This window comes from Conger conger, chromosome 4 (genome assembly GCF_963514075.1).
Source record: "Conger conger chromosome 4, fConCon1.1, whole genome shotgun sequence".
Lineage (NCBI taxonomy): Eukaryota > Metazoa > Chordata > Actinopteri > Anguilliformes > Congridae > Conger > Conger conger.
In genome coordinates, this window is record NC_083763.1 from 44,242,838 (window position 1) to 44,268,504 (window position 25,667).

Genomic DNA, 25,667 nt, shown 5'->3' on the forward strand with positions numbered 1-25,667 from the left:
TTCGCTGGTCCTTTTTCCGGGTGGAACAGTGGTTTGCAGTGGTAAACTGATGTAGCATTCAGTATACACCAGCTTCCACTCGCTATAGGCCACTAAGTTAAACTAGCTGTGTCTGTAGGCCTGATGGTGCGCTGTAGAGAATTAAGTCTCTGTCCGAGTATCGGGCAGGTGAAGAAAAGAGCGTCGAAAAAAAGGAAGGGCCAATCCCGAGAGCATGCCTTGCTCTTATAGGGGAAAGTGTATTGCTCCCGCCATTATGGGATTGGCTGAACCGAGCTAGACATCAGGCAGAGTGGAGTCGCGGAATTGTCCTGTGATCTGAGGTGGAAGTATGCCCAATCACACTGTTGCCATGACACTAATGTGGTCAGCCATAGTAGTTCTGGAATTCCAGTCATCTGTGAGGACACAGCAAAGAGGGCGAAGCTTCAGCAGAGCTTCCTCTGTGACCTGGGGGTCACGATCGAGGGGGTTGCACCGCAGATCTACAGTCAGTCCAGGCGGTGGAGGGCTGTACTCCAACCGTCTCCCAAATTCCAGCAGTCCCGTCGGTAAAATGTAGTTGGAGCTGAAAAAGAAACAGGAGAAAATGGAAATACTTCAACAGCTTTAAATATTGATACAAGCATACATTTGTAAAATCATGTGAATACTTTTGTCAGTACCTGATGTCCAGTCTCTGTATCCTGGAAGGAGAATCTCCTGAAAATAGGTCTCCCAGTGCAATTATACCATTGGCTGTTTAAAAACAGACAAAAGATTTTGCATTAAAACAATGTCAAATGAATCCGTCTGGAATTAATAATGTGTTGCTAAATGGACAATATTTTACCCAGGCGGTTTTGGGATAATGTGAGGGAGCGAAGTGACAAGAGCCCTTTCAGTGCAGTCACAAAAGGCAGAAGAAAGTCCTCCTTCACTTCACATTTCTCCAGGAGTCGACAGTCTTTGAAGTGTGCATCTGAGGATGGAGACATCATAAAAACACAAGACCATACTGAAAGCCGAATATGAACGCCAACATTACAGTTAATATTAATGTCAACAATGTTACTGCAACGATGTACTGTATTATGCTTTAACTCTTAACTTTTAGTTTTTTGGCATTTTTTTCCCCCCAATTGGTTTTGGGTAATTTACTTTTTAGTAATGTGAATATATATTACAGAATTAGTACTCATACTGTATGTAGAGCCTCTGGACATAATGTCACTGTACAAGCTCAAGTGCATTTTTTTATTTGCTTCCGACCATAAACCTCAGAATGCCACACTGTAAAGCTGACTGATCATAAGAAACATCTATCTAAAATATCCTTCTTTGCACATAAAAGTTTCTGAGAGAATTGAAAACACATTAAAAGTGGAATGTTATTTTTTTTTTTAAACCCAGAAAGTGAACTGTCCCAGCAGCATTTCTACACATTTAGAGCAAGTGAATTAAACCAGTATGTGAACAGGTGTTTAGCTACCAGCATACACTACAGGAGGGATAGTTTGGTAGAAGTGGCCAGCATTAACCCGATAAGTCACACTGGCCCGAGTCCGTTTATTTGCATTCATTCCTCTTTTAAAAATTATGGTTCTTAAGGATTTTAACATTGGTTCCGTGAATACATTTCAAATATATATATATTTTTAAATAATACATTTAAGTAAATAATATTTCCACTAAATGGTAGACATTTGAATATTCCAAGTTTGAAATAAGCTACAGTGGGCTCACGAATTATTGGCACCCCTCACCAGCAATGCAAAAACAAGGCTTAAAATAATAATATAATTATAGAGAAAGGTAATACACCAACATGTGCCAAATACTGTACTTCATTAATGTTTCAATGGAAACAACCAAAATCATAATCATTTAATAAAAAATAAATTTCAACAAAATCAAGGTTTCCGAATTATTGGCACCCTTCACCTAGTACTTAGTGCAACCACCTCTGGCAAGGATAACAGCATGGAGTCTCTTCCTGTAATTTTTGACAAGATTAAGGAACACATTTGGAGGGATTTTGGACCATTCCTCTTTGCATATCCTTTCAAGATCCTTCACGTTCTTGGGTTTGTGCTTATCAACTGACCTCTTCAGCTCAGCCCACAGGTTTTCGATTGGATTGAGGTCTGGTGACTGAGATGGCCATTTCAGAACGTTGATTTTGTTGTCACGGAACCATTTCTGTGTGGATCTTGAGGTGTGTTTTGGTTCATTGTCTTGTTGGAAAGTCCACCTACGACCAAGTCCCAGACTTCTGTGGGTATGAGGTGTTTCTCCTTGTATGCATCTCTGTTCCTACGCCAAACATACCGATGCTCTATCTGACCAAAACGTTCAATTTTGGTCTCATCTGACCAGAGAACCTTGTTCCAGTCATAATGTAAATGACGTTTGGCAAACTTCAAGCGCTTTCTTCTGGCAACCCTTCCAATGAGGCTGTGGTTATGGAGGTGGCGTATGATGGTGCTTTTTGAAACCTGGTGACCCCAAGATGCCACCAAGGCCTGCAATTCTTTCACTGTGATCCTTGGGGATTTTGTTGCTTCTCTCACCATTCTCCTCAGTATCCTGGGGGGCAAGATGCAGTTGCATCCTCTACCCATGAGATTTTCAACAGTTCCACTTCTGAACTTTTTTATAATTGCTCTGACAGTGCTCAGTGGTATACTCAATCGTTTGTGAATTTTCTTGTAGCCATTACCACGTTTATGAAGGTCTACGACCATCTGCCTCTTTTGAACTGCCAATTCTTTTGTTTTCTTCATGGTGTTGGATGACAAAGGGATATTGCATGTGTGTTACCTTAGTGAAACAGGAAGTGATGTAATCACTCAATACAGTTCCTTAACACATAGATAAACTTAAATAAGTGGAATTTAATACCTGGTTTAATTTTGGTAGGTGTTATTTACAAAAATCTTTAAGGGTGCCAATAATTGTGAAACATTGATTTGGAGGAAATTTATTTTTTATTAAATCAGTAAATGATTTTTGTTGGTTCCATTGAAACATTAATATAGCAGTATTTATCACATGTTGGTATTTCGAGTTTGTCTATAAATATATTGTTTAGAATTTTTTTGAGTATTGTTTGTTCATTTTCTGTCAGGGGTACCAATAATTTTTGATCCCACTGTAAATGCTTCAACTTCATTTTCAGGCATATAAAACATTCACACATTCTGTTTTAGTGCTATGTGTCACGTTATGTCAACAACACGATTTGTAATCCATCCAACTGACTTTGAAGCTGAAATTTCTAGAATTTACCTTCCAACTTTGAGTTGTTCAGGAGATTTAGAACTTCATTGTGACAATTAGCCAAGTTGACATCATCCAGGGACGGGGATTTTAGGTTTGGATTCAACTCTACAGAAAGTACAGAAATACAATTAAAGAAAGAATGACACATACGTTCCCCTGAAAATCAGAATGTTTTGTGCATGCAAAAAAGACAGGCATCTGACAGCACTCATCTGTAACTGAAAGATCCAAAATGGTGAAAAGTACAATCTACATTAAACATGACTTTCTACGTATTAATTGCAATAATTTATAATTTAAGATTTTTGAGTCTAGGCTGTTATTTGGATGCCAACCTGAACAGCTGGTATTACCTGGCAGGGACTGCAGCAGGGTGCCAAGCTTCTGGCCTCCATTATTTTTCTTTCTGCCACGGGAATTCTCTGTTGTTGTTGTAACAGCCGTCTATATTCCACCTGATGCTAACGCTAAGCTAGCACTCGGCTACGTGCTAACGGCCATAAACAAACAGCAGAATGCTTACCCCGAGGGCGTCTTCATTGTGGCCGGTGATTTTAATCATGCAAATCTTAAGACTGTGCTCCCAAAATTCCATCAGCATGTTAAATGTGCAACTAGAGGGAATAACACACTTGACTGTGTATACTTTAACATTACCAAGGGATACAGAGCCTCCCCCCTCGCACATCTGGGCCAGTCTGATCACCTGTCACTGTACCTAACTCCAGCTTACAGCCCCATTATTAAAAAACAGAAACCCACCACCAGAACTGTTAAAAAGTGGCCTGTGGATGCCTCTTTCCAACTGCAGGACTGTTTCCAGCGTACCAACTGGAACCTGTTCTTTGATCAAGATGTGAATGTCTACACCTTTACTGTTCTCTGCTACATCAGGACCTGTATTGAAAATGTCACCATCGACACACGCATCCGTGTCTTCCCAAACAGGAAACTTTGGATGACTAAAGAGGTCCAGACCCTGTTGAAGGAGCGCAATACAGCCTTCAGATCAGGTGACAGAGAGCATTACAGCGCAGCCAGGCACAACTTGAAAAAAGGCATTAAGCAGGCAAAAGCTGCATACAAGGAAAAAATCGAGGATCACTTCACCAACAGGGATCCGGCACGTATGTGGCAGGGCATCCAGCAGATCACAAATTATCAGAGACTGTGCCCACCAGCTTGCAGATGTCTTCACAGACATTTTTAATCTGTCTCTGTCCCAAGCTACTGTGCCGACCTGCCTCAAATCAGCCACAATCATCCCAGTGCCCAAACAAAGCAACATCAGCACTTTCAATGACTATAGACCTGTGGCACTCACCCCTGTCATCGCCAAGTGTTTTGAGAGACTGGTTATGAAGCACATTAAATCTGCCCTCCCCCATAACCTGGACCAACATCAGTATGCATATAGAGCAAACAGGTCCACAGAGGATGCTATCGCCACAACCCTTCATACAGCACTGGCGCACCTGGACCAGAGTGGGACATATGTGAGAATGCTTTTTATAGATTACAGCTCGGCGTTCAACACAATTGTCCCCAGTAGGTTGGTCACCAAACTTCTCGACCTGGGTCTCAGCAACTCTCTGTGTATATGGATTAAAGACTTTCTATCCAACCGCCCACAGACAGTCGGCCCACACCTCACCTCCAGTCTGTCCCTCAGCACCGGCGCACCACAAGACTGCGTGCTGAGTCCACTGCTCTACTCCCTCTACACACATGACTGCATCTCCACACACCCCTCAAACACAATAATTAAATTTGCAGATGATACAACAGTGGTGGGACTGAATTCCAACAGTGATGAGACAGCCTACAGAGATGAAGTCCACAAACTGATAGGATGGTGCACAGACAATAACCTCACACTAAACATCAAAAAGACTAAAGAAATCATCATCGACTTCAGGAGACACAGAGGGGACCTTTCTCCCCTAACCATCAAGGGAGAGGAAGTGGAGAGGGTCTCCTGCTTTAAGTTCTTGGGGACCCACATCACTGAGGACCTCAAATGGACAGCCAACTCCACGGCACTGTTAAAAAAGGCCCAACAGCGGCTCTATTTTTTAAGGACACTCAAGAAAACCAACTTGTCTGCTGAGCTGCTCAAGGCCTTTTACCACTGCTCTATCGAGAGCATTTTAACCTATTGCATCACGCACAGACACGGAAAGGAAATCCCTGCAGAGAGTCATTAACACTTTGCAGAAAATCATCGGACTTCCTCTGCCCACACTGGATGACATCTTCAGGTCACGCTGCCTCCGCAGAGCTAGCAGCATCCTGAAAGATGGAACCCACCCCTCTCATCACCTCTTCTTTCTGCTGCCATCTGGAAGGCGATACAGGGCCTTCAAAGCCCGCACCTCCAGGCTGCGGAACAGCTTCTTTCCAAGAGCCATCACTGAACTAAATAAACACTCCCCCCCTATTGCCATCACATCTGCATCATAACACTTAGGACTAATCCATCATTTATTTATATATATTTATTTTAATAATTGTGGGACGTGCAATATTTTTTTTTACTGCTGAAAATGTTCTTCTATGCTGCTTTTAAACTCGGGTCCGTGTGTGTGTAATGTGTGTAGTGTGTGGGTGCATGAATGTGTAGGGTGTGTAGTGTGTGTACTGTGTGTATGCATGTATCGTTTTAGGTGCTGCACACCAAATCTCGTTGTACTGTTGTTGTGCAATGACAATAAAGCTTTCTGATTCTGATTTCCTTTTAATACAATTAATATGAATATTGTCACATTTAAAACATTCTGTTGTTTGCTTTATCTGATCGACCCCTCATAAAATGGGCTGTTGCTAAAAAGTAGCGATCAGAGATCCCACTATTATATTTTGTTGATAAAATATAGTTTAAAGAACAGATCAAAACTAGAATGTAAGTAATTAGCTACATGTACAGATATGTTACAGGAATACATTTCTGTACAAATAACAACAAATATCTGTATACAAATAACTTCCTCTGGCTAGTTATCATCCGTGCCTGTATCAAGCTTTACAACCCACTCACCCTATAACCACTGTCAACAAAAGTTCTATGGGATTTGGAGAAAAAAATATTCGCGATTTGACGTCACAACAACCGCAGAATACGAATCAAGGCAATGTTTTACTTCTGGTGAGGTGATTACAAGATACCATTTAAAAATAAAAGGTTCAATGGCTTGTCTAATAGATTATTGACTCCTATTTTATACACGAGCAGTCTGCAGCTGTAGCTGCTGCATATACAAGTCTCTGATCAAGACATTACTTAGCTAATGAAATCATTAAGAGCAGAAGTTGGCACAAAATCCTGAAGCGGATCGGCCCTTGCCTTGCCTTGCCTCTACATCATTTCAATGTCAATCAAGATTTAACCACAAATTCCTCCGTTTGCTCCGTATTCAGCTGCTCATTTAAAAGAGTTTGCATTGGTCTGATAGCCAGCTAATATATTTCTGTATCAAAATGGCAAATAACCCTTGCACATTAAACCTTCAATCAAAAGCCTTAGAAGGTGATTGTTATAGAAAACATTTAGGCTATGTTGATGGATTATATGCACTTACAACAGACACGTCCACACTACGTACAACTTTTGTTTAGACTTGAAGGAGCAAGGTGAAATTAGTGATAAAGTGTATACTTTTATTTTGACAAGCACATAAACGGAAGTTCGTCAGGACAGCAGAATTTTCCAGCTTAGTTTCCCCGAGTGACCTGAAACGTCCTCGAAGGCAAAATTGCACTGCATCTGTCGGCCTCATACCGAACGTCAGGAGTTCTTGCACTATGGTTTTTGAGGAGAAAATGATTACAAATGGAGAGCCTGATGAGGTACATTTTACTACCCAGGAGCTATGTTATTTACTGGCTACCTGTTGTTTGTAGCTCACTAGGCAGCTAACAGCTAGCTAGCTAGGCATTTTATATTACACGGCCTTTTAGCCGTTATCACTGCAGTATCACTATCATTAAGCTAGTTAGCCAGCGGTAGCTTTCTGGCTCCGATGCATTTTGTCCTGATTGACTTTGATAATTTCTTGTAAAATACAGATTGAATACTGGAACACGTGCTATTATTTTATCACTCACAAAGGATGGCCACCTATATACTTAGTTAGACAACAATCTAGCGTTATAGATAGGTATGTGTTCGTCTAATACCAGTTCTATGTAATCCTAGCTGACGTACTACCTACCTACCTATCTACCTACCTACCTAGCTAGCTATAGTTAATGTTTGACCGTATCATATGGACCGTGAAGCATTTTATTAGGCATTATAAGCTGATAGCTCTGGGCATTGACTACAGCTAACTTACTCGTTCATTATAACTTTAGCTTGCTACTCTTCTACCACAATCCTTCTGACAGTGTACTGACATCTTTATTCCATTTTAATTTTAGGAGGAAGAGGAGGAGGAGGAGGAGGAGGAAGAAGAAGACATGGTGGTATGGTTTAATTATTCAAATATGTGTAAAGGAAGCCAGGGGCCAGTCGATGGTCTGGTTCTAACTGCTCACTGTTGGCTACTGGTGGACTGCTGTCAGTTGGCATAACGTCCCCGTTATTTTTAAAAGGTTGAATTCTTACCATGTACATAACCAGGTTTTCTGAACAAATTTAACCTTTATTGAAATAAATGACAAGGACCGGTTTATCAAATGTGAAAAAGAATAAAATCAGCCTATATACAGGTTTTAACATAAACAAAAAACACTGCCAAATTTTGTGACTAGCAGCACAGTGCCTTTTGGACTAAAGAGGGTTTACTGAATGCTGAGATTCCGTTGTGTGCATTGCAGGACCCTTTAGACACCGTGCGGCAGAAGTGTGAAGAAACTCACCACTGTGTACACATGCGGGAGAAGCTGGAGCTCTGTGAGACCAGGGTGGGCTCACGGTCAGAAACCCAAGAGGAGTGCACTGAGGAGCTCTTTGACTTCTTACATGCCCGCGACCACTGTGTGAGTCACAGGGGCAGAACTTCCCAATTGTATTGGCTGTGTTATTGTCAGCATGTGCCAGTGGAAGAGTATACTCTTTAATTCCACTTTAATTCCATATTAGTTTTATATGGTTTACTTTTATTTTGTTTAGTCATGATGGAACTTACACCTGTGTGGTACTGTATCTGTGCAATTCTAAAGCAGCATTGAAGTGATCATCAACTTTTTGCATTTATACAGCACCTTTATCCAAAGTACTGTACAATTGATTCTCATTCACCCAGTCATACACACACTCACACACCAACGGCAATTTGCTGCCTTGCTCAGGGACACTTCGATACACCCAGGGCGGAATCGAACCCGCAAACCTCCGACTGCCAGACGACTGCTCTTACTGCCTGAGCCAATGTCGCATTTAAATCAATAATAATTACCTAGGAAAGGGATGCCAATATGATATAAAAAAGCTAATATTTTAAAGTGTGGATAAATACTATGATATTAAATATTTACTGAACTGCAGTCATCTTGTATCTGTGCCTTTGCAAAGAAAACGTATGGTTTATTTTTTGACAATATTTTATATTATATAACAATTTCATAAATACCATATATTAAAGGTACAGTAGGTTATTTTGGATTTCAAACGGTCAAGAGAGGAAAAGCAGCAACATACACCTTGAAACCACAACACTGTTTATCCCTCCCCCTTCTCTGTAAACATGCTGACATTGAAACGCCATTGGCTGTGGCAATTACAGTTATACAATGTTTTGGTGCTATAAACACGGGCAGAGGATGAGTCAACATGTCAGTGAGCCTTTTTCAATGATAGGAAGGGATTTACTGCTGAATTGCTGAAAACAATATGCCATTGTAACAGTGCCTTTAACAGCATGCCAATAACTACTTGTTTTGTGGCTGTTTGAATGGTTAGGTTACAATTAAATGTATGTTAATATCTAGGCTGCTATATCACTTCGATTGTCAATGCATGTGATATTGTTTCCCCTTTTCCCACAGGTGGCACACAAGCTGTTCCATTCAGTGAAGTAAACTTTGCTGAAAGTTGGTTCCAGTGTCTCCTGTTCTACAGATATACAGTAAAATCTTCGTAAAATATGCTGAAACTGCAATTGTAAAAAAAGACACCCATCAGGGTATACTGTCAATGTTAGGAATGTCCTGAAATTAGATTTGATGTGTGTGGGTATATTTAAGTATTAAAAATGTATTAAACCTGTTATGTGTATTGTTATTCTGTTAATGGACAATAATGATTATTCATTGGTCCTTGGTAGTTAGTGTGATATATTTTACAGTATAAAATCTAGCCACTGAATGTTCATATTAGTTTTTTTTTTATATCAAGGATTACTCAAATGAAATGCAGAAGGCAGAAAAAAAACCACATAACACAATACATTTCTACCTCTAAATGCATCAGCTGGTATATTACTGGTTTATATAATTTGTAAGCGATTCAGTGTCCATAATTCTTTTCTTTTTCTTTTTTTTTTGTTGCTCAAGGTATTTTTATTGACTATTTTCCATTAAAACAAGAAGAACAACGGTGTCCATAATTCTAACCCACTTTGCTAACTGAAATCCTCCATTTCAAAGTGTAATTACACTCTAATGACTAATTAAAGCTATTTAATCAGCACAGGACATTGACTGTGATGACTGCGAAGCCGGTAAGCTTATCTCAATTTTCTTCACTCCCCCTTGTTTGCGCCACTGCTCCACTCCTTAACCTCCTAAGACCAGCACTCTTTTTTGGTACGCATTTTTAATTTCTCTTTGCTATTTGGGCTTATTGGGACCTGATAAGTATAAAAACTAAGCATCATCTTTTGACATGATGTAGTTTTTGAGAAAAATGATGTCCACATATGTGGACTCTCGGTCTTAAGAATTAAGTATTATGGTTATACAGCCCAAAATGTGGAGTCCACGCATGTGTACGCCAGGTCTTAGGAGGTTAACTCCACTCCTTTGCTCCACATACTTCTGCTGGAATGGAGGAGTGGTAGTGGGGGAGTGGAGTGAAGGAGGGTGGAGATAAAAATATTGAAACTGGCCCATTGTATGTTTTCTTCCTGATGTTAGCTTCCCTTACTTCAAGGGTGAATCCCCAAAATGTCAGGATACAATATGTAGGTTTGATTCTTAATTGTGAAAGGGGATAAAAGAAGGGATATCCCATAATTCAATGCCCCATGCGTGAAGCAGAGGGGTGATTTAGTGCATTTCTAAACGGAAGAAGCAATATATTTTGTAGGCTTGTGTTTTATTGCATATAAATATTAATCTGAAGTTGTCATCTACAAAGCCGTTCAACTCCACAAAAAGAGATTGTAGCCAAGAAAAATTAGATTTAGCGGAGTTTAAATAAATGAGATGTGATCGATCAATATATGGCTGAGGTGAAATGTAGGCTAAGGATGAGGGGAGAGAAAAAAAAGAACTTGCAGAGAATGGCCAGACTGGTCAAAGCTGATAGGAAGGTGACAGTAATGCAAATAATCACACATTACAACAGTGGTATGCAGAAGAGCATCTCTGAACACACAACACATCATAACGTCAGAGGTGGGCAATGAGGGCCGTAGCTGTTTCTGGTTTTCATGCAAACTGCTGGTCTTAATTACTTAATTGGTTCTAACATGTATGTCATCTGACATTTTTGCTACATTTCTTGATGAAGGCATTAATGACAGTCAAAGACTGTTTTTGTGTCCCTATATGATATGGTTTTACTGTGATCTGATCTGAGTGAGCGTGTGTTGGTGTATATGGCCAATTAGCTCATTTAGCCAGATTAATTGTGGAAACAAAAACATGCATACACACTCGTGTGCCACGGACCCCTTGCCGAGCTCAGACCTCACGTTCCCACGAGCAGTACCCCACGAGGAGGTGTCTCGGGGACGAACTGAAGTACTCTGAACGTTCTGGAGCCCTGGTAAGTTCTACTGAACTTCCAGCCCAGTCTCGAAGTGAAGGGTGTGATGCAAATCTGGTATTCGATGTCCTGTATTCAATGTATTCCTCTAAAGAATCTTTATCACATATGATTATAGTAAGATATACTTTATTATAATCAATCAAAAGAATAGTTATACAGATTACAGTGTAAATATCATCTTTCAGTTTGCTGATCACATGCAAGTTACATATACCCCTTTAGCTCTTTCTAATTTACCTTTCCACCATGATGTTTAAAAGTCAAGGTACACCCCTCAAATACCCATCCTCTTTGGCCATAGCCTTATCCTATAGCTCCCCCTTCTGGACGTTTAAAAGAAACTATTCCTAGAATATTATATTTATCTAACTATAATAACGTCTCTACATTTTTCTACCTTATATAATACCTTAATGAGAAATAAAAGACATTAAAATAAAAGGAAGCTTATAATGTATTACTTCTATGTATTATTTTTCCTACTTCTACAAGTAATATAGATTATAATTACCACTCCAGCTTGGTTATAGTTGTTCTGCGTGGCTTTCTTCAACAGCTCGTAGATATCTTCTGAAGCCAAATTCTAAGATCCTACCCTAAGGTCTAAAAGCTTATTCCTTATATATCTTTTTTGCATACAAAAGTGTACCTTTTTGATAAGAAATGTCCCCGATATTTCAAGCGGGAAGACATTTATCTCTTATGTAACTTGTTTTTTAATGACCATATTCATTATTTCGGTTTTTCCAACTGTCATTTTCTCATACCTCAAAAGAAATTTCCCCAATACTTTCTCATGTGCCCCTCCGGTTTGGGAATTTCCACCATCTTAATATACGAGTGGAAAAACACTAGCTTTTTTGTATTTTTTTTAAGGAACCTATTCATAACTGGTGTCTGTTTCAATTTCATAGTCTCTCCTTGACTTCCTCCACACCTTGATCTCCTGCAAGCCAGAAGTTAATGCCTGCCACCATCTCAATACACTCTTCAGGTGCCCCTCTCCGCAGCACCTTAAGGGATCTACAAAGGACATCCAGCTAATAGCTGAGTGTAATTCATCATTTAACTCCTCCACTTGTTAGTCCTTTGAATCTATCGGATAAATTATTTGTGCTATAATCAAGAAGGCCCTTGAAGCCTCTTAATCTTCTTTCGGTATTGACATCCTTTCCATTTTCCTTATCTCTCTTACATTTTTCCATCTCCTCATACTCTTTGATCTCCCAATTATCTTCATTGTTTTTCTCATCCTGTTGCTTTAACCAGGCCTTGTGCTCCTCCCCTGTAGGAGCAAGCCCACACGTGTCAACCAAGTATGTCATCACATCGATCGTCTCTGTTAGGAAGCCTGACCAGAGTGGCAAGAAGTTTGGTAGGAGGCAGACGACAGAGACTTGTCCCGGCATCACAAGAGGTGTTTTATTTACAAAAACAAGTGACACGGCTACATGTGCAACCAAAAATATATATATAAAAAAAAAAAAAAAAAAAAAAAGAAATTAAGTAACTTGGCTTAACTCAACAAACTTCAAATCATAACAGAACTTAACATCACGTTGTAGGGGTCCTTGCACGGGCCGCCAAATAACGCAGGGATTTTACTCTACGAAACCGGGGCGCCAGTTAAACGTTGTGTTGCAGTATAACTGCGAAAAGTAATCAGTCTCATAAAATTACTATTACCAGAAATATCTAACCACAAATTTAGTATTTTAATTAATAATTAAAATAACCAATATTAATGATTAAACATACCGATAACCTGAAGGTTGGAAGTTCTTCGAAAGACTGCTTTAACTCGGCTCTCAGGTCTATGCGATTCCAAAACGGACACCGGGGTTTAATAAAATATATTTATTAAACAAACATACAAACACATAACAGATAAACGAACGAGAATTAGTAGGGAAATTTAGTTGGGTATGTGTGTGTGCGTGTGCGTGTGGCGCGCGCAAGCGCGCGTGTCGCTTGAACAAAGGAAAGGTGGGAGTAGCTAGCTTGAGTAAGCTAGAGTTCTGGGTGTGGTAATGAGTTAGAGTCAGCTGTGAGAAGGGACTACTTGCGTAGTTTTACTCTATATATGCGCAAAAGACGGCGAATCAATTCACGTACATATATGTAGCTAACCAAACACATTACAATGGTTGGATGGTAAATATTGAAACACAGATTCACAAAAACAGTTAAGACTAAACTAAACACTGGCTATGCCTGAATGTTTGTTCTTACTGAGTCCATACGCATTGCTGGATCCAAAAGACATGCTGTCCTTGTAGAAGCGGCGATGGTGCTGTGAATGGGGTCCGGGAGAGATGCGCAGGCTGGGGTGTTCCCGTCTTAGCAGCGCGTTGTCGTCTGATCCGCTGGTCCTTTTCCAGGTGTAAAAGTTCGTTGCCGTTTCGTTGTTGTGAGCTTTGCAGGAGTAAACTGATGTAGCGTTCCGCGTACACCAGTTTCCACTCGCTATAGGCCACGAAGTTACCGCGAGGTAACTGGGTGTGTCCGTAGGCCTGGTAGTGCGCTGTGCAGCATCCAGCCTCTGTCCGAGTCTCGGAGCAGATGAGCTGAAGCGAATGCCCAAAAAGGGTGCGTCCAAGAGAAGAAGCAGAAGAAACAGAAGAAAGATCCCAAGAACGTGTCTTGCTCTTATACGGGACCGTTTATTGCTCCCGCCATGACGGGATTGGCTGAACCAAGTTAGACGTCTTTCGTGGTGGACGTCGCGGAATTTTCCTGTGGGAATGTGGACGTTGTAGTCCCTACAACGTGTACCCAGCAACATACTGACGTCCCACCTCCCCAGCAGCTAAACAGCAACTCTTTAAATAGGCCTTCAATCAACCTCAAACCCAGACAATCTAGGTTATACCAATCCCGCAGGTGTCTCTCCTGAACACAGGTAAGTGATACAATTGTTAACCATTCCTTGTCCTCATTTAGCCCAACCGAAACCGTTCACATGGCTTACTATATAACATATATCTGTAATCACATAAACAAATCACAATCAATATACATACATAACTTCCTAAACATTTCCTACCCCCCCCCTACTTGGTCTGGTCCCGTGACATCACTCATGATGTCACCTAGGATACAAATACAGGAAGTGTTTGGCTGCTTCCTCCTTTTGCCTCTGGACCACATGGTGAGTATGTTAGGATTGGAAACAAAGAAGACTGTAATTAACTTATGAAACATAATGCAAATAAGTGAATTCTGGCTAACAAACAATTCAAATGAACAAAACAATATGGCAATGATGATGGCAATGGGGACAAATGGTGTGTTCTCATCTACTTTGTCACAGTCTCCTTGAATGCCAAACTCCCTGGGTCATCAATTTCCCGTTCAGCTTGTTCAGCATCTTCCATGGTCATGCTAGAACATATTCTACGCATGGCCTCAGTCAGGCCTTTAGCCTTGCTCTCTAAAACCCTGAATCTAAGTCCTCTGACTTCAGACTCCTCAGTATCCATATACGGTTGTACATTCATCTTGTACCATATACTTCTCTTACGGGAGCTTTTACTCCTACCCCATTGGCGTGTGCGAGGGGTTAACAATGCATTCCTGCCTAACCCATCTTCTGTCAATCTCTCATCAGGCGGGCCTAGGGCCGGGTCCTCGACAACACTGGAATTGCCCACCCTTGCTCTAAGTGGATAGGCTACAGCAGTAAAAAAAAAAAAAAAAAAAAGTCTAATCAATACCAAATAAAGTGCTTGTGAGTTTAAATGTATGATGCATAATTATAATACCCATTTATAATCTGGAAGATATGCGTTTGATATCATTGTACACATTTATATAAATTGTATCAAGCATAAATAATATTAAGCTAAAGAATGTTTTGTATTGCTCAAGTCAATCTACAGTGCAATAAAAAAATGGGAACACGACATTGCACTTAGAACTCCAAACAAAATGCAAAAAACCAAAAAAAAAAAAAAAAAAAGCCTCCAGAAACAACAAAACCGGCTACATTGGGGTAGAAGAATTACACAATTACATGGTGCGTACTGGGCACACATACTGCTAGATCAGTGGTCGGCAACCCTGGTCCTGGAGAGCCGCAGGGTACGCTGGCTTTCGTTGTTACTCTTTACTTAATTGATCAATTGATGCAATCGGTCACAGTTAACTCGCCTCACCTGGTTTCTTGGGTCTGAATAGGTTGCTGGTATTAAGGCGAAAACAAAAACCAGCACAGCATGCAGCTCTCCAGGACCAGGGTTGCCGACCCCTGTGCTAGATTATATCAATAAAGACATTTATTTAAAAATGTGTTCAGTATTTCTCCAGTTCATTCATGAAAAAGGTAAATGAGAGCTGAATACTTTTCCACTTACAAACATGAATATGGTATTTACACATTAATATGATGACATTAGTCAAATTCTAGATCAGGGGTCGGCAACCCTGGTCCTGGAGAGCCGCAGGGTGTGCTGGCTTTTGTCGTTACTCAGCACTTAATTGATCGATTAAAGCAGTGGATTACACAGTTAACTCGCCTCACCTGGTTTCTTGGGTATGAATCAGTTGCTGGTATTAAGGCGAAAACAAAAACCAGCACACCCTGCAGCTCTCCAGGACCAAGGTTGCCGACCCCTGTTCTAGATAGTCAAAATAAGGCAAAGTAGAGATTTTCTGTGAAATCCAACTATGCTCTCAGGTTCTATGTTTTTCTGTTATCTGTTTTTATTACCTATGTGCTTTCCGTAGTCTGTTTCCTGCTCCATTCACCTTCATCCATTTGTTTCAGTTGTTTCCCCATTTCGTGTCTCCGCCTCCCCACACCTTATATGGACTTCTTTCCTGTCATTTCTGCCATTTCTCTCACCTGTGTCTCGTTGTCTGTCAATTAGTAGTCTATTTAAACCTTCCACTTTCAGTTTCTTGTTGCTAGTTCGTCTTATCTGTTATTCTGTTCTGTACCCTGGTTTTAGCTTCCTGTACCCTGTGCATGTACCCCATTATGTTATGTATTTGGATTTTTCTGGTTTGGTGTGGTTTTTGTTTTTGTACCTTTGCTTGTCTGTCTTCTTGGGTTTTGAACTCGCTCTGCATGCCCTTCATTACCTGTCTGTTTGGATTCTGACCATTGCCTGTCTTTTTAATACATTTTGGATCTGCCCCTTGCCATTAAAGCCTGCCTTATTCACGTTATCCCTGAGTCTGCGATTGGTTCCCTTTGTTTGATTCCTGACATATGCACTGTAGTTCCACTTCTGTCAGCCAAGAACAGAAAGCTGAGGCTGCAGTGGGCACAAAACTGGACAGTTAGTTGAAGACTGGCAAACGTAGCCTGTTGGTCTGATGAATCTAATGAGGCATACAGATGGTAAGGTCAGAATTTGACACCAACAGCATTAATCCATGGACCCAACCTACCTTGTGTCAACACTCCAGGCTGGTGGCAGTGCTGAAATGGTGTGGGGAATGTTTTCTTGGGACACTTTGGGCCCGTTAATACCAATCAATCATCGCTTGAATGCCACCGCCATCATGGCCGCAATGTACCCATCTTTAAATGGCTGCTTCCAGCATGATAATGGTCAATGTCACAAAACAAAAGTAATCTCAAACTGGTTTCATTAACATGACAATGAGTTCAATGTTTTTCAGTGGCCTTCCCAGTCACTGAATCTGAATCCAATAGAACACCTTTAGGATGTGGTAGAATGAGAGATTCATAGCATGAAAGTGTAGCTGACAAATCTGCTAAAATTTAATGATGCAATCATGTCAACATGGAACAGAATCTCAAAGGAATGTTTTCAACAAATTGTGAAATTCATGCCAGAAAGAATGGAGGCTGTTTTGACCGCAAATGGAGGCCCTACCCAGTATTAGTTCCTAATAAAGTACTCAGCAAGGATATTAAGAGCTCTTTCTCCATATTCCTTATGCAACTCTTTCTCTCTACTCATTAAGCAACTCCTTCCCCATATTCTGTATTATTGGTGGAATATCAACAAAATGATCATTAGAAATCCTGCTTTTAATAATATTCCAGCATAGCTTCAAGTAACTCAGTAGAAAGAAAATGAAGACTAGGTAGATCAAAGCACTACCATATTGTATTCCATTACTAATCAACATAACCATGGGAGGAGGGAGAAATAAGAAAGCAGAATCAGACTAAGATTTGGACAGACAGGATTTAACAGTATGTTGTTGGTAATAAAAAATAAAAAAAAACATTCCACAAGGAAATGTTATTTATCGTGGTCAGGAAGAAACTATAGAGCATGTAATATTATATAACTAGGTATTATGAAGAGAGAAACGATGTATACTCTCTAGGGCTTATCCTACATTTGGAAATAAGACATTTTGCAGAGAAGCGTAGTAGAGCTCAAGTGATGTTTTAGTTCAGTATTTTCAAACAAGTAAGTTAATATATAATTATTTAGGTTTATTTTATTTATCTATTTTCTTTGTCGTTATAAGAAATTGTGAATTAATATAATCCCGATCCACACTCCACTCCAGTAGGTGGCGGTAATGCACTTTTTTGTCTTCAAACCATTGATAAACACCAAAAAGAATAAGAAGACGAAGACGGAGAAGAATGTAGACCGAAAATTCAAGTCAGCTTCGGAACGCACTTTCCTTTCCTAGGTGTCAATGCGTTCTCGGAGCCCACCTCAAATTAGACATTGGTATTTTATGTAATCAACTATCTATCTAAAAATGCAATGCTGCTGCTTATGAGGGATTAAACTATATATGCTAGCTAATGTCACTAACTGGAGATGACTAGTCACGCTTTATTCATAAACATGCTACATTTTTAAAATGTATTAATAAAAATATAACAACATATGTTCAACTCAAATTGCTATAACAAATACGTATTTCTGCTGTACCTAGATAGCGAACTGTGACTTCAGATGTCAGTCGCTGCTGCTAGTCGGATGCATGTGACATTACGGTCATGACAACTTGTACTACAAGTGCGTCTGAAATTAACGTTGTACTTGCATTATGGTCTTCGTGCTGGTTTATCGAGTTGACTTGTTGATTTGTGGCACTTACATAGCTGCCAACTCTCACGCTTTCGGCGTGAGACACACGCATTTGCCTGTTTTCACGCTGAAAGCGTGAGAGTTGGCAGCTATGCATTTATATAAAAAATTATATTATAAAAACACGAGAGCTAAATTGTGAGCCCATGTGATGTGAACGCACCAATGCTAAAGGGGGTGGAACATGCATGCAGCTACCGGTTCTACTGCGTGGGTGTAGTGTACTCCTGAACGCCGTCCTCAATGTTATATCTCTTCGAATAGGCTCTATTACGTCTTTATATTCCAATAGTCTGGAGGTTTTTCCGATATGGAGTCCAACTACACAACACTGCTGGCCACGACGTGCTGTGCAGTAGTATCAATACTTCTTCTGAAGTGGTTAACTTCCCGGGAGGCACACCGAAAGATTCAGAGAGCGAAGTTGAGAAGGGTTACCTCGCTCCAGAAGGCAGAAATGACTTTCCATCAATTCGGAGAAAAGGTGCTGTTTGTATATATTTAAATATGTTCTTATGAATATCCTTGCTTTATTTTAATTTTATTTTATGTTGTCAATTTATTGGCCGGGTTATAAAACTTCACGATATCGATGTGTAGGCTAGTACTGTGTAAACAATGTGAGTAATGTGGGTCAATTGCAGTTTGATTAGCTGGAGTAGCCTATAAACCACAGGTTCTGCGTTAGAGGTACAATAGGTAATTTCGGACTTCTAACGCCGTTAGAAACCGAAAGATGTATTTCCGGAAATTAACATATGACTGTTTTTGTGGCTTTTAAGCGCTCATTTTACGAGCATTCAATCAATGTTTCAACCAATGAACTTGAATTATTGTACAGTTATACAATGTTATGGTACAGTTATATTGTTGGGCCATCAACTGATAGGAAGGATTTACAGTGGTCTTGTAACAATGTTTTAACACAAAATATTACTTATTGCACCTTTAAAACATAGTAACAAGACCATCCTGCTATATTTATTGGTTAAACAAGACTTTACTGTGCTCAAGTACAGGAGTGAACCAGCATAGTTGTAGTGCCTGAAGACTAAACAAAGATAACTGGTTGGAACAAAAACCAGCTTGCCCTCCTGGACTGAAGTTGTGCACTTAGCAAATTTTTGGCAGTATATTTGGTAGCATAACCCTTGCTTGAAATAACTGCATCAAGCCTGCAAACCATTGACATCTCCAAACTGTTGCATTCTTTTTTCTGATGCTTTTCCAGGCTTTTACTGCAGTCCCTTCAGTTGTTGTTTGTTTTGGGGTGTTTTCCCTTCAATCTCCTCTTCAGGAGGTGAGATGCATGCTCAATTAGGTTATGGTCTGGTGATTGATTTGGCCAGTCTAAAATACGTTACTACGTAAAATCTTCCACTTTTTCTCCCTAATGACGTCCTTTGTTGTGTTGACAGTGTTTTGTCTTACTGCATGATGAAGTCCCGCCCAATTAGTTTTACGTATTTCTCCGTAAGTTGGCAGACAGAATGTTTTTGTTGACTTCTGAATTCATCCTGCGGCTACCATCATGAGTTATCATACATCATCAATAAAGATTAGCTAGTGAACCCATTCCAGAAGCAGCCATGCAAGCCCAAGCCATTACACTTCCTCCAATGTGCTTCACAGATGAGTTTGTATGTTTTTGATCATGAGCAGATCCCTTCTTTCTCCACACTTTGGCCTTTCCATCACTTTGGTAGATGTGAATCTTGGTCTCATCAGTCCATAAAACTTTGTTCGAGAACTTTTGTGGCTCATTTCTTTACTTCATATAACTTCTTTGCAAATTGTAATATCGCCTTCTGATTCTTACTTCTGATGAGTGGATTGCATCTTGTGGTATAGCCTCTATATCCTCCTGAGAACCAAAGAAAAAAAGTGTCTTACAATTTATTTTTTTGTGTGATTTCCTATCTATTTGGGCCTAAAAAACACCTTACAATTAAATTTTTTTTGAACAGATTTTTAATTTTAATTTCACAGCATGTCAACTGTAGAGGACAACAGGACGATTTCCGTGTGAAAATACAACTGAATTTAGAAAATAAAAAAAAATTTGCAGATTTTGTCTTTAGAGTGATATTAACCCAAGAATACATTTCATTTGATCAAATTCATTTGATCTTTAGCATTCTTCTGTTGCTTGTTGCTTGCAAGGACAAAAGAACATAAACATAGAACATAAACATAGAACATTTATGCATTTATGCATTTCTTCTTCCTCTGGATATTTTAGCGGTGATAATCCTGGAAGCATGTTTTCTTTTTGGTGATGCAGAGAAACATCTTGCAATTGATGCACCTCATGTATGTCTTGCCATTGCAGCCCTTATTCCTGCACCTTTCTGCATGTTTGATGTCCATCATCTCTGGCATGTGCCTGGCTCCTAGTCTGCGTACAGATGGCTCTGGTTGTGGGATCCTTGTTTTGGTTGGTGGCTGATACTCTTCCTCACTGTCTTCACTGCTGTCATCAAATGAAGGACTATCCAGCAGCTCTTCAGCCAGGTGCATTTTGAAGTCCAGGTACTGCTGGGTGTTCTTAGCTGGTCGATTCAGCGCTTTACTGTCAGCCTTTTACTGGATCCAAGCGTTTGTGATGGCAACATCAAAGAAATGCGTGATCACACGTGATGTCCACTTCTTGGTCCTGGTTGACATGCGGTAGAAGCTGAGCATTCGGTCACACAGGTCTACGCCACCCATGTTGTCATTATATTCCCTGATCACTGCTGGCCGTCTCACCTGGACGTGACCTTTTTTTTTTTGGACCATCTGCTACAGATATCCTCTGGATCTCTCCCATACACAGTGGAAGCCATCAGAACTGGTTTATTGTCAAACCATTTTGTGACTGCCAGCTCAGGCCCCTTCCAGGACCACTGTCACTGAAGCTCCTCTCCCTTCTTTCCTCAGCTGCTTATCTCCTGGCAGCTGGCATTGCTTTGGAACCCTGTTCTTCATAATAGTTCCAGTTGCTGGAAGACCCTTTGAGAGCAAAGTGTTCATGAGATCAATCGTTGTGAAATATCGATCAAAGAACACATAAGTTCCTGTAGGAACAGACTCGACCATTCGCAAGACTGCTGCAGCTCCAACTCCCAGTCTTTGGCCCCTGAATGTGTTCTTGCCCTGATAGACCTCAAAATCCAGGACCAGACCGTTTGGCGAGGCAAGCACAAAAACCTTTAGGCCAGTAGGGTTTGGCTTTCCTGGCACATACTGCCTGACTGGGCAGTGGCCTGTGAACGGGATGATTTGCTCATCAACGCACACCTTGTCATACCTTGGAAGGCTGAGACAACCTTGCCTCACACGGTCAAGCAATGGTCTGACTCTCCAAATAATGTCTGACTCCTTTGTCTCTTCAGTTACATCCAGGTCATTGACAATCTTGAGTGAGCTTCTCAGCTTGTAGAACCTGTCCCTTGTCATTTTCCTGCTAATAACTGGCACTTTAGTTTTTTTAGCCCAAAACATTTTGACTCTGGGATAGCCAAGGCAGGCCATGTGTACGGATATGCCAAACAAAATCTTGATTTCTTGGGCAGTAGTATTCAGTGACACTCCTGTAGTTTGCAGCTGTCTTTGATTAGTAAAAGCTGCCAGATCTTCAAAGATTTTGTCGTCGATGTACTGTGAAAAGTACTCCATTGGACTCCAGTATTCACGGATTTTAGGGTCATCTTGATAGACAGGAAGCCCAGGTAGCACAGGTGTGAATCTATTATGATGGATGGAAAAAAAACCCAAATAAATTCAAGTTTATAAAAGGAGTAACAGTTAATCTTTTACACATCTATTTGGATTAATGCAGTAAGTGTCATCGATGTGATATGACTCCCTATTGACCAACCTCATAAGCATATTTTTAGGCAATTTGCATATATTTAACAGCAGTAACACATAGTACAAATACAACAATAATCTAACATGATAATAGAATTGAATACATTAGCCTGAAACTAAATAAAACATACAAGTTAGTCCTGGCCCACAGAGCACGACGACTTTCCTGCTCCCTCTCTGGCTCTGACTCTGACTCTGTCTCATCAGATTCTCCTGCATCTTCTTCCTCTCCTCCTTCATCACCATCTTCCCCTATCACAGGCTGATCCTCATCCTCATCCTTATCCTTTTCCTCATCTGACAGCTCCAAATCTGAATCTCCCTCTACTATCCGGTATAGAATCCTCTCTGCTTCACTTGTTTCTGCTACAACAATGTGCAGTCATTAAATACACTGAAATGGTCCCGGTGTCCACTACAGTTGACATTCATAAAAGGACTATTATTTCAAAACAGAAATTATGAAACTGTTTTCAGATGTAAAAATATTGTTACTGACATGTTAATAAACAAGAATATATATAATTATCATGGTAAAAATAGCAGTAGATAAAGAATATTTGACTTACCTCTCCTCTTTCCATAAAATGTGGTTGTTGGTATGGCGGCCATTTTGATTTAAAAAAAAGGAAAGTTCCCAGCATGCATACCCATCACATGACACATCACTGGAAAGCCCAGGATGTCCTCTACAGAATGAAATAGGGCTTGATAGGGTAACTGCAAATACTTAAGGAAAATACAGGTTAACAAAATGTCCATTATAAAGGACACAAATGAATGGGCCGCTTCTCTGGAGGATATGGCTGCTCTCTTACTCTTTGAACAGTTGATTGAGATACCTTCACCCCTGCCCTGGGCGATAGTTTTTGTGTTTGTGATGTATTAGTGTTTTTCTTCACAGCTCTCACAATGTTTCTGTCATCAACTGCTGTTGTTTTCCTTGGTTGAATTGTTTGATGTCTGTTGCTCAGTATGTCAGCGTTTTTTTTTTTTTCAGGACATTCCGAGTTGTTGTACAAGCTATCCCCAATGCTTGTGCAATGGCTATGATCGATTTATCCTCTTTTCTAAGCTTCAAATTGGCTTGCTTTTCCCTCAGGAAGACTGCTCTCTGGTCTTCATGTTGGTTTATCTTTTCTAACACAAATGCAGTCTTCACAGGCAAAACCCAAGGCTAAAACCAAGAGTAGATGAGCTGAAATTCAGATCTATCGTCTCATGTGTAATTCCTGACCTCAAACCTAATTGTCTTCAGTAGCTATATTCTTCTTCCTTTTTTCTCTTAGTGCCCAGGCCAAGAACCTGATGCCATCTTATCTCTGCCCCTGTCTGAACTGACAAAAAAGCTGAAGGAGGGTTCACTAAGTCCTGACACTGTCCTACACACTTACATGGGAAAGGTTCTCTATTCTTCTTCTTCTTATTATTATTATTATTATTATTATTATTATTATTATTATTATTATTATCTGTAAGTATTTGGACAGTGACACAATTTTTGTTAAATACTTTTCAACAAAATAATAATAGTTAATAATGGCAATTGTTGTTTTTTTTGGCTCCATACTCCAGCACATTTGATTTGAAAAGAAACAATAATATGAGATTAATGTGCCATTTGTCGGCTTAAAATTCAGGCAGGATATTTGCATCCATGTTGGGAGATCTGTGTAAGAATTACAGCCCTTTTCTTTGCACTTCATGACTGCCTGATGTCTGCGACCCATAGACATCCCCAGGGGCTGGGTACTTCCCTGGTTTTAGGCATTTAGATGGATCTGAGCAGATAATGTTTATGTACATTTCAACGTTCACCCTGCTCCTGCCATCACTAGTCACATCATCAATAAAGGGAAGGGAGCTAGTTCGAGTTGCAGCCCATGCCCAAGCTTACACTACGGCTATGATGGGTTAAAAAAAAACCCCAAAAAAACAACATTGGATGATAATATTATTTTTTGGGTTTTTTTGTGTTAAAATATTACCCTCCAACACAAAAGGTGTGTGCAACTTCCTCACACATTTGGTAGGGAAAAATTGGTCTCGTCTGTCCATAAGTCTTTACCGTAAATCCTCAAATTGTGGCCGGGGTCTTTTATTTACTTAGGCTGCACAAAGCACAGGCCTTTATTTGGGGCAGGCTTGTATTCGAGGCAGGCCTTTATTTCTTATTAGGCTTCTGTTGTAGAATTTTATTCTTAGAAATAAAGTAAAAGGCTACACTTAAAGTGGGCCAACACTGTTCAACACTTCCTGTAACCGTTCAGAAATGCTACTTGAATAGCTAAACCATTAATGAAAGCCAAGCAGATGCGTCTTCATAAAATAACAACTTGCCAGAAACGCCTTAATGAACAGTAACAAATTAGTGTAGATAACAGCAAGTTAAGGATCTTTTTTTCCTGAAGTGCGTTTTATTATGAGACATGCATTTTGTTTGGAGCAGCATACCGGTAGGCTATCAAAAGATTTTCGCTTTGGTTTGGGATTTAATTGACTTTTGGACTGTTTGATTCTATTGCTAAATGTTGGGACTGATGGGCACTGAAAGAGTGTCGGGATTTCCACCCGTCTGTTTATTGCGAGGCAAGGCAGCCGCTTTCATCCATTGAACGTGCGCTGTGCTGTAAATACATGGAAACCTTATTGCGTAGCCAAGTAGCCTAAATTGAGTTAATTTAAAATTTTGCCTGATTTACTTTTTATTAAATTCGTAGGCTGGCATACCTTGCGGCAACAATTGTGTTTAAATGTATACTGCTTCAGCCTTTGGCAAGCTACTCAGAAGGGGGCGGCAAGCGACTGGTAGCTTAAGAGCAACGTGTTGGAGACCCATGGTCGGCCTTTATTTGTCCAAATCGACCACGCCTCCGGCTATTATCCGAGGCCCGGCTTCAAATAGAATCCCGGACACAATTTGAGGATTTACTGTAGTTTCATTCGCTGTCTAGCAAGATGGCCATTCTGTTCTTCAGGCTTACCATTGGTCTGCCTATTCTGTTAGGTTGGTTGGTTTCCCTCTAAGGTTAGGTTGGTGTAGTCTTCTCTTGCATTCTTGCTTCTTAACAAGGTTGATTTTCCAAACAGTTGATTTCGACTCGCCCGATGTTTTGGCTATGTCTCTGATCGATTTAGTTTTTCAGCTTCATGTTGAGAGACCTCAGCAACAGTCCTCAGCAACGCAAATTCCATGACAAGAATCGCCTTGATGCCTTTTTTATGTTGTTTGAACTACTGTAATTTTTTAACATGTTTGAACTACTGTAATTATGCAACAACCATCAGTTAGCCTAGAAACAACAAGGCAAAAACAACAAGAATTGTGTCACTGTCCAAATATTTAGACGATGCATTTAATTTGAAATAACCTGCTTACATACTTGATTTGATTGCAGCTTGTCTATAAATGTGTACCTGGGTGATCTGCAACCAATTGCTTAATTACACAGACATTTAAAGTTTGTCTTCAAGATTGGTTTTTGTAGTAGCATGCACTATATGTAGTGTGTCACTGGTAAATAACTTGCATAGAGTCACATAATATCCTATGTGTTTGTGGTATTTCCATGATG

General features: G+C 40.1%; 3 protein-coding genes across 6 annotated transcripts in view; 2 read left to right on the forward strand and 1 right to left on the reverse strand.

The window, feature by feature from the left end:
- Positions 1–339: 339 nt before the first annotated feature.
- Positions 340–3,804, reverse strand: LOC133126622 (leucine-rich repeat-containing protein 41-like). The gene is made up of 6 exons (XM_061238964.1): positions 3,788–3,804; positions 3,618–3,670; positions 3,271–3,369; positions 833–961; positions 666–738; positions 340–568 (listed from the first exon to the last, which is right to left on the reverse strand). The coding sequence occupies exons 1-6, from the start codon at positions 3,802–3,804 to the stop codon at positions 340–342; spliced, it is 600 nt and encodes a 199-aa protein (XP_061094948.1).
- Positions 3,805–6,946: 3,142 nt separating this feature from the next.
- Positions 6,947–9,472, forward strand: LOC133127168 (cytochrome b-c1 complex subunit 6, mitochondrial). 2 transcript variants are annotated; one of them, XM_061239850.1, is made up of 4 exons: positions 6,947–7,110; positions 7,684–7,728; positions 8,083–8,244; positions 9,253–9,472. In XM_061239850.1, the coding sequence occupies exons 1-4, from the start codon at positions 7,066–7,068 to the stop codon at positions 9,283–9,285; spliced, it is 285 nt and encodes a 94-aa protein (XP_061095834.1). In that variant the 5' UTR covers positions 6,947–7,065; the 3' UTR covers positions 9,286–9,472. The 2 variants fall into 2 exon arrangements, with proteins under 2 accessions (XP_061095834.1, XP_061095835.1); XM_061239851.1 differs by having other exon boundaries at positions 7,696–7,728.
- Positions 9,473–17,775: 8,303 nt separating this feature from the next.
- The window catches only part of faah (fatty acid amide hydrolase), a 30,969-nt gene continuing 23,077 nt past the window's right edge, over positions 17,776–25,667 (forward strand). The window contains exons 1-4 of one of the 3 annotated variants that reach the window (XM_061240739.1): positions 17,776–17,871; positions 18,083–18,143; positions 18,530–18,721; positions 23,382–23,495. In XM_061240739.1, the coding sequence (XP_061096723.1) occupies positions 18,548–18,721; positions 23,382–23,495 (288 nt within the window). In that variant the 5' untranslated portion in view covers positions 17,776–17,871; positions 18,083–18,143; positions 18,530–18,547. Of the gene's footprint in view, positions 17,872–18,082; positions 18,144–18,335; positions 18,722–23,381; positions 23,496–25,667 lie in introns of those variants that run through there. The other 2 variants (XM_061240740.1, XM_061240738.1) reach the window with 2 other exon arrangements.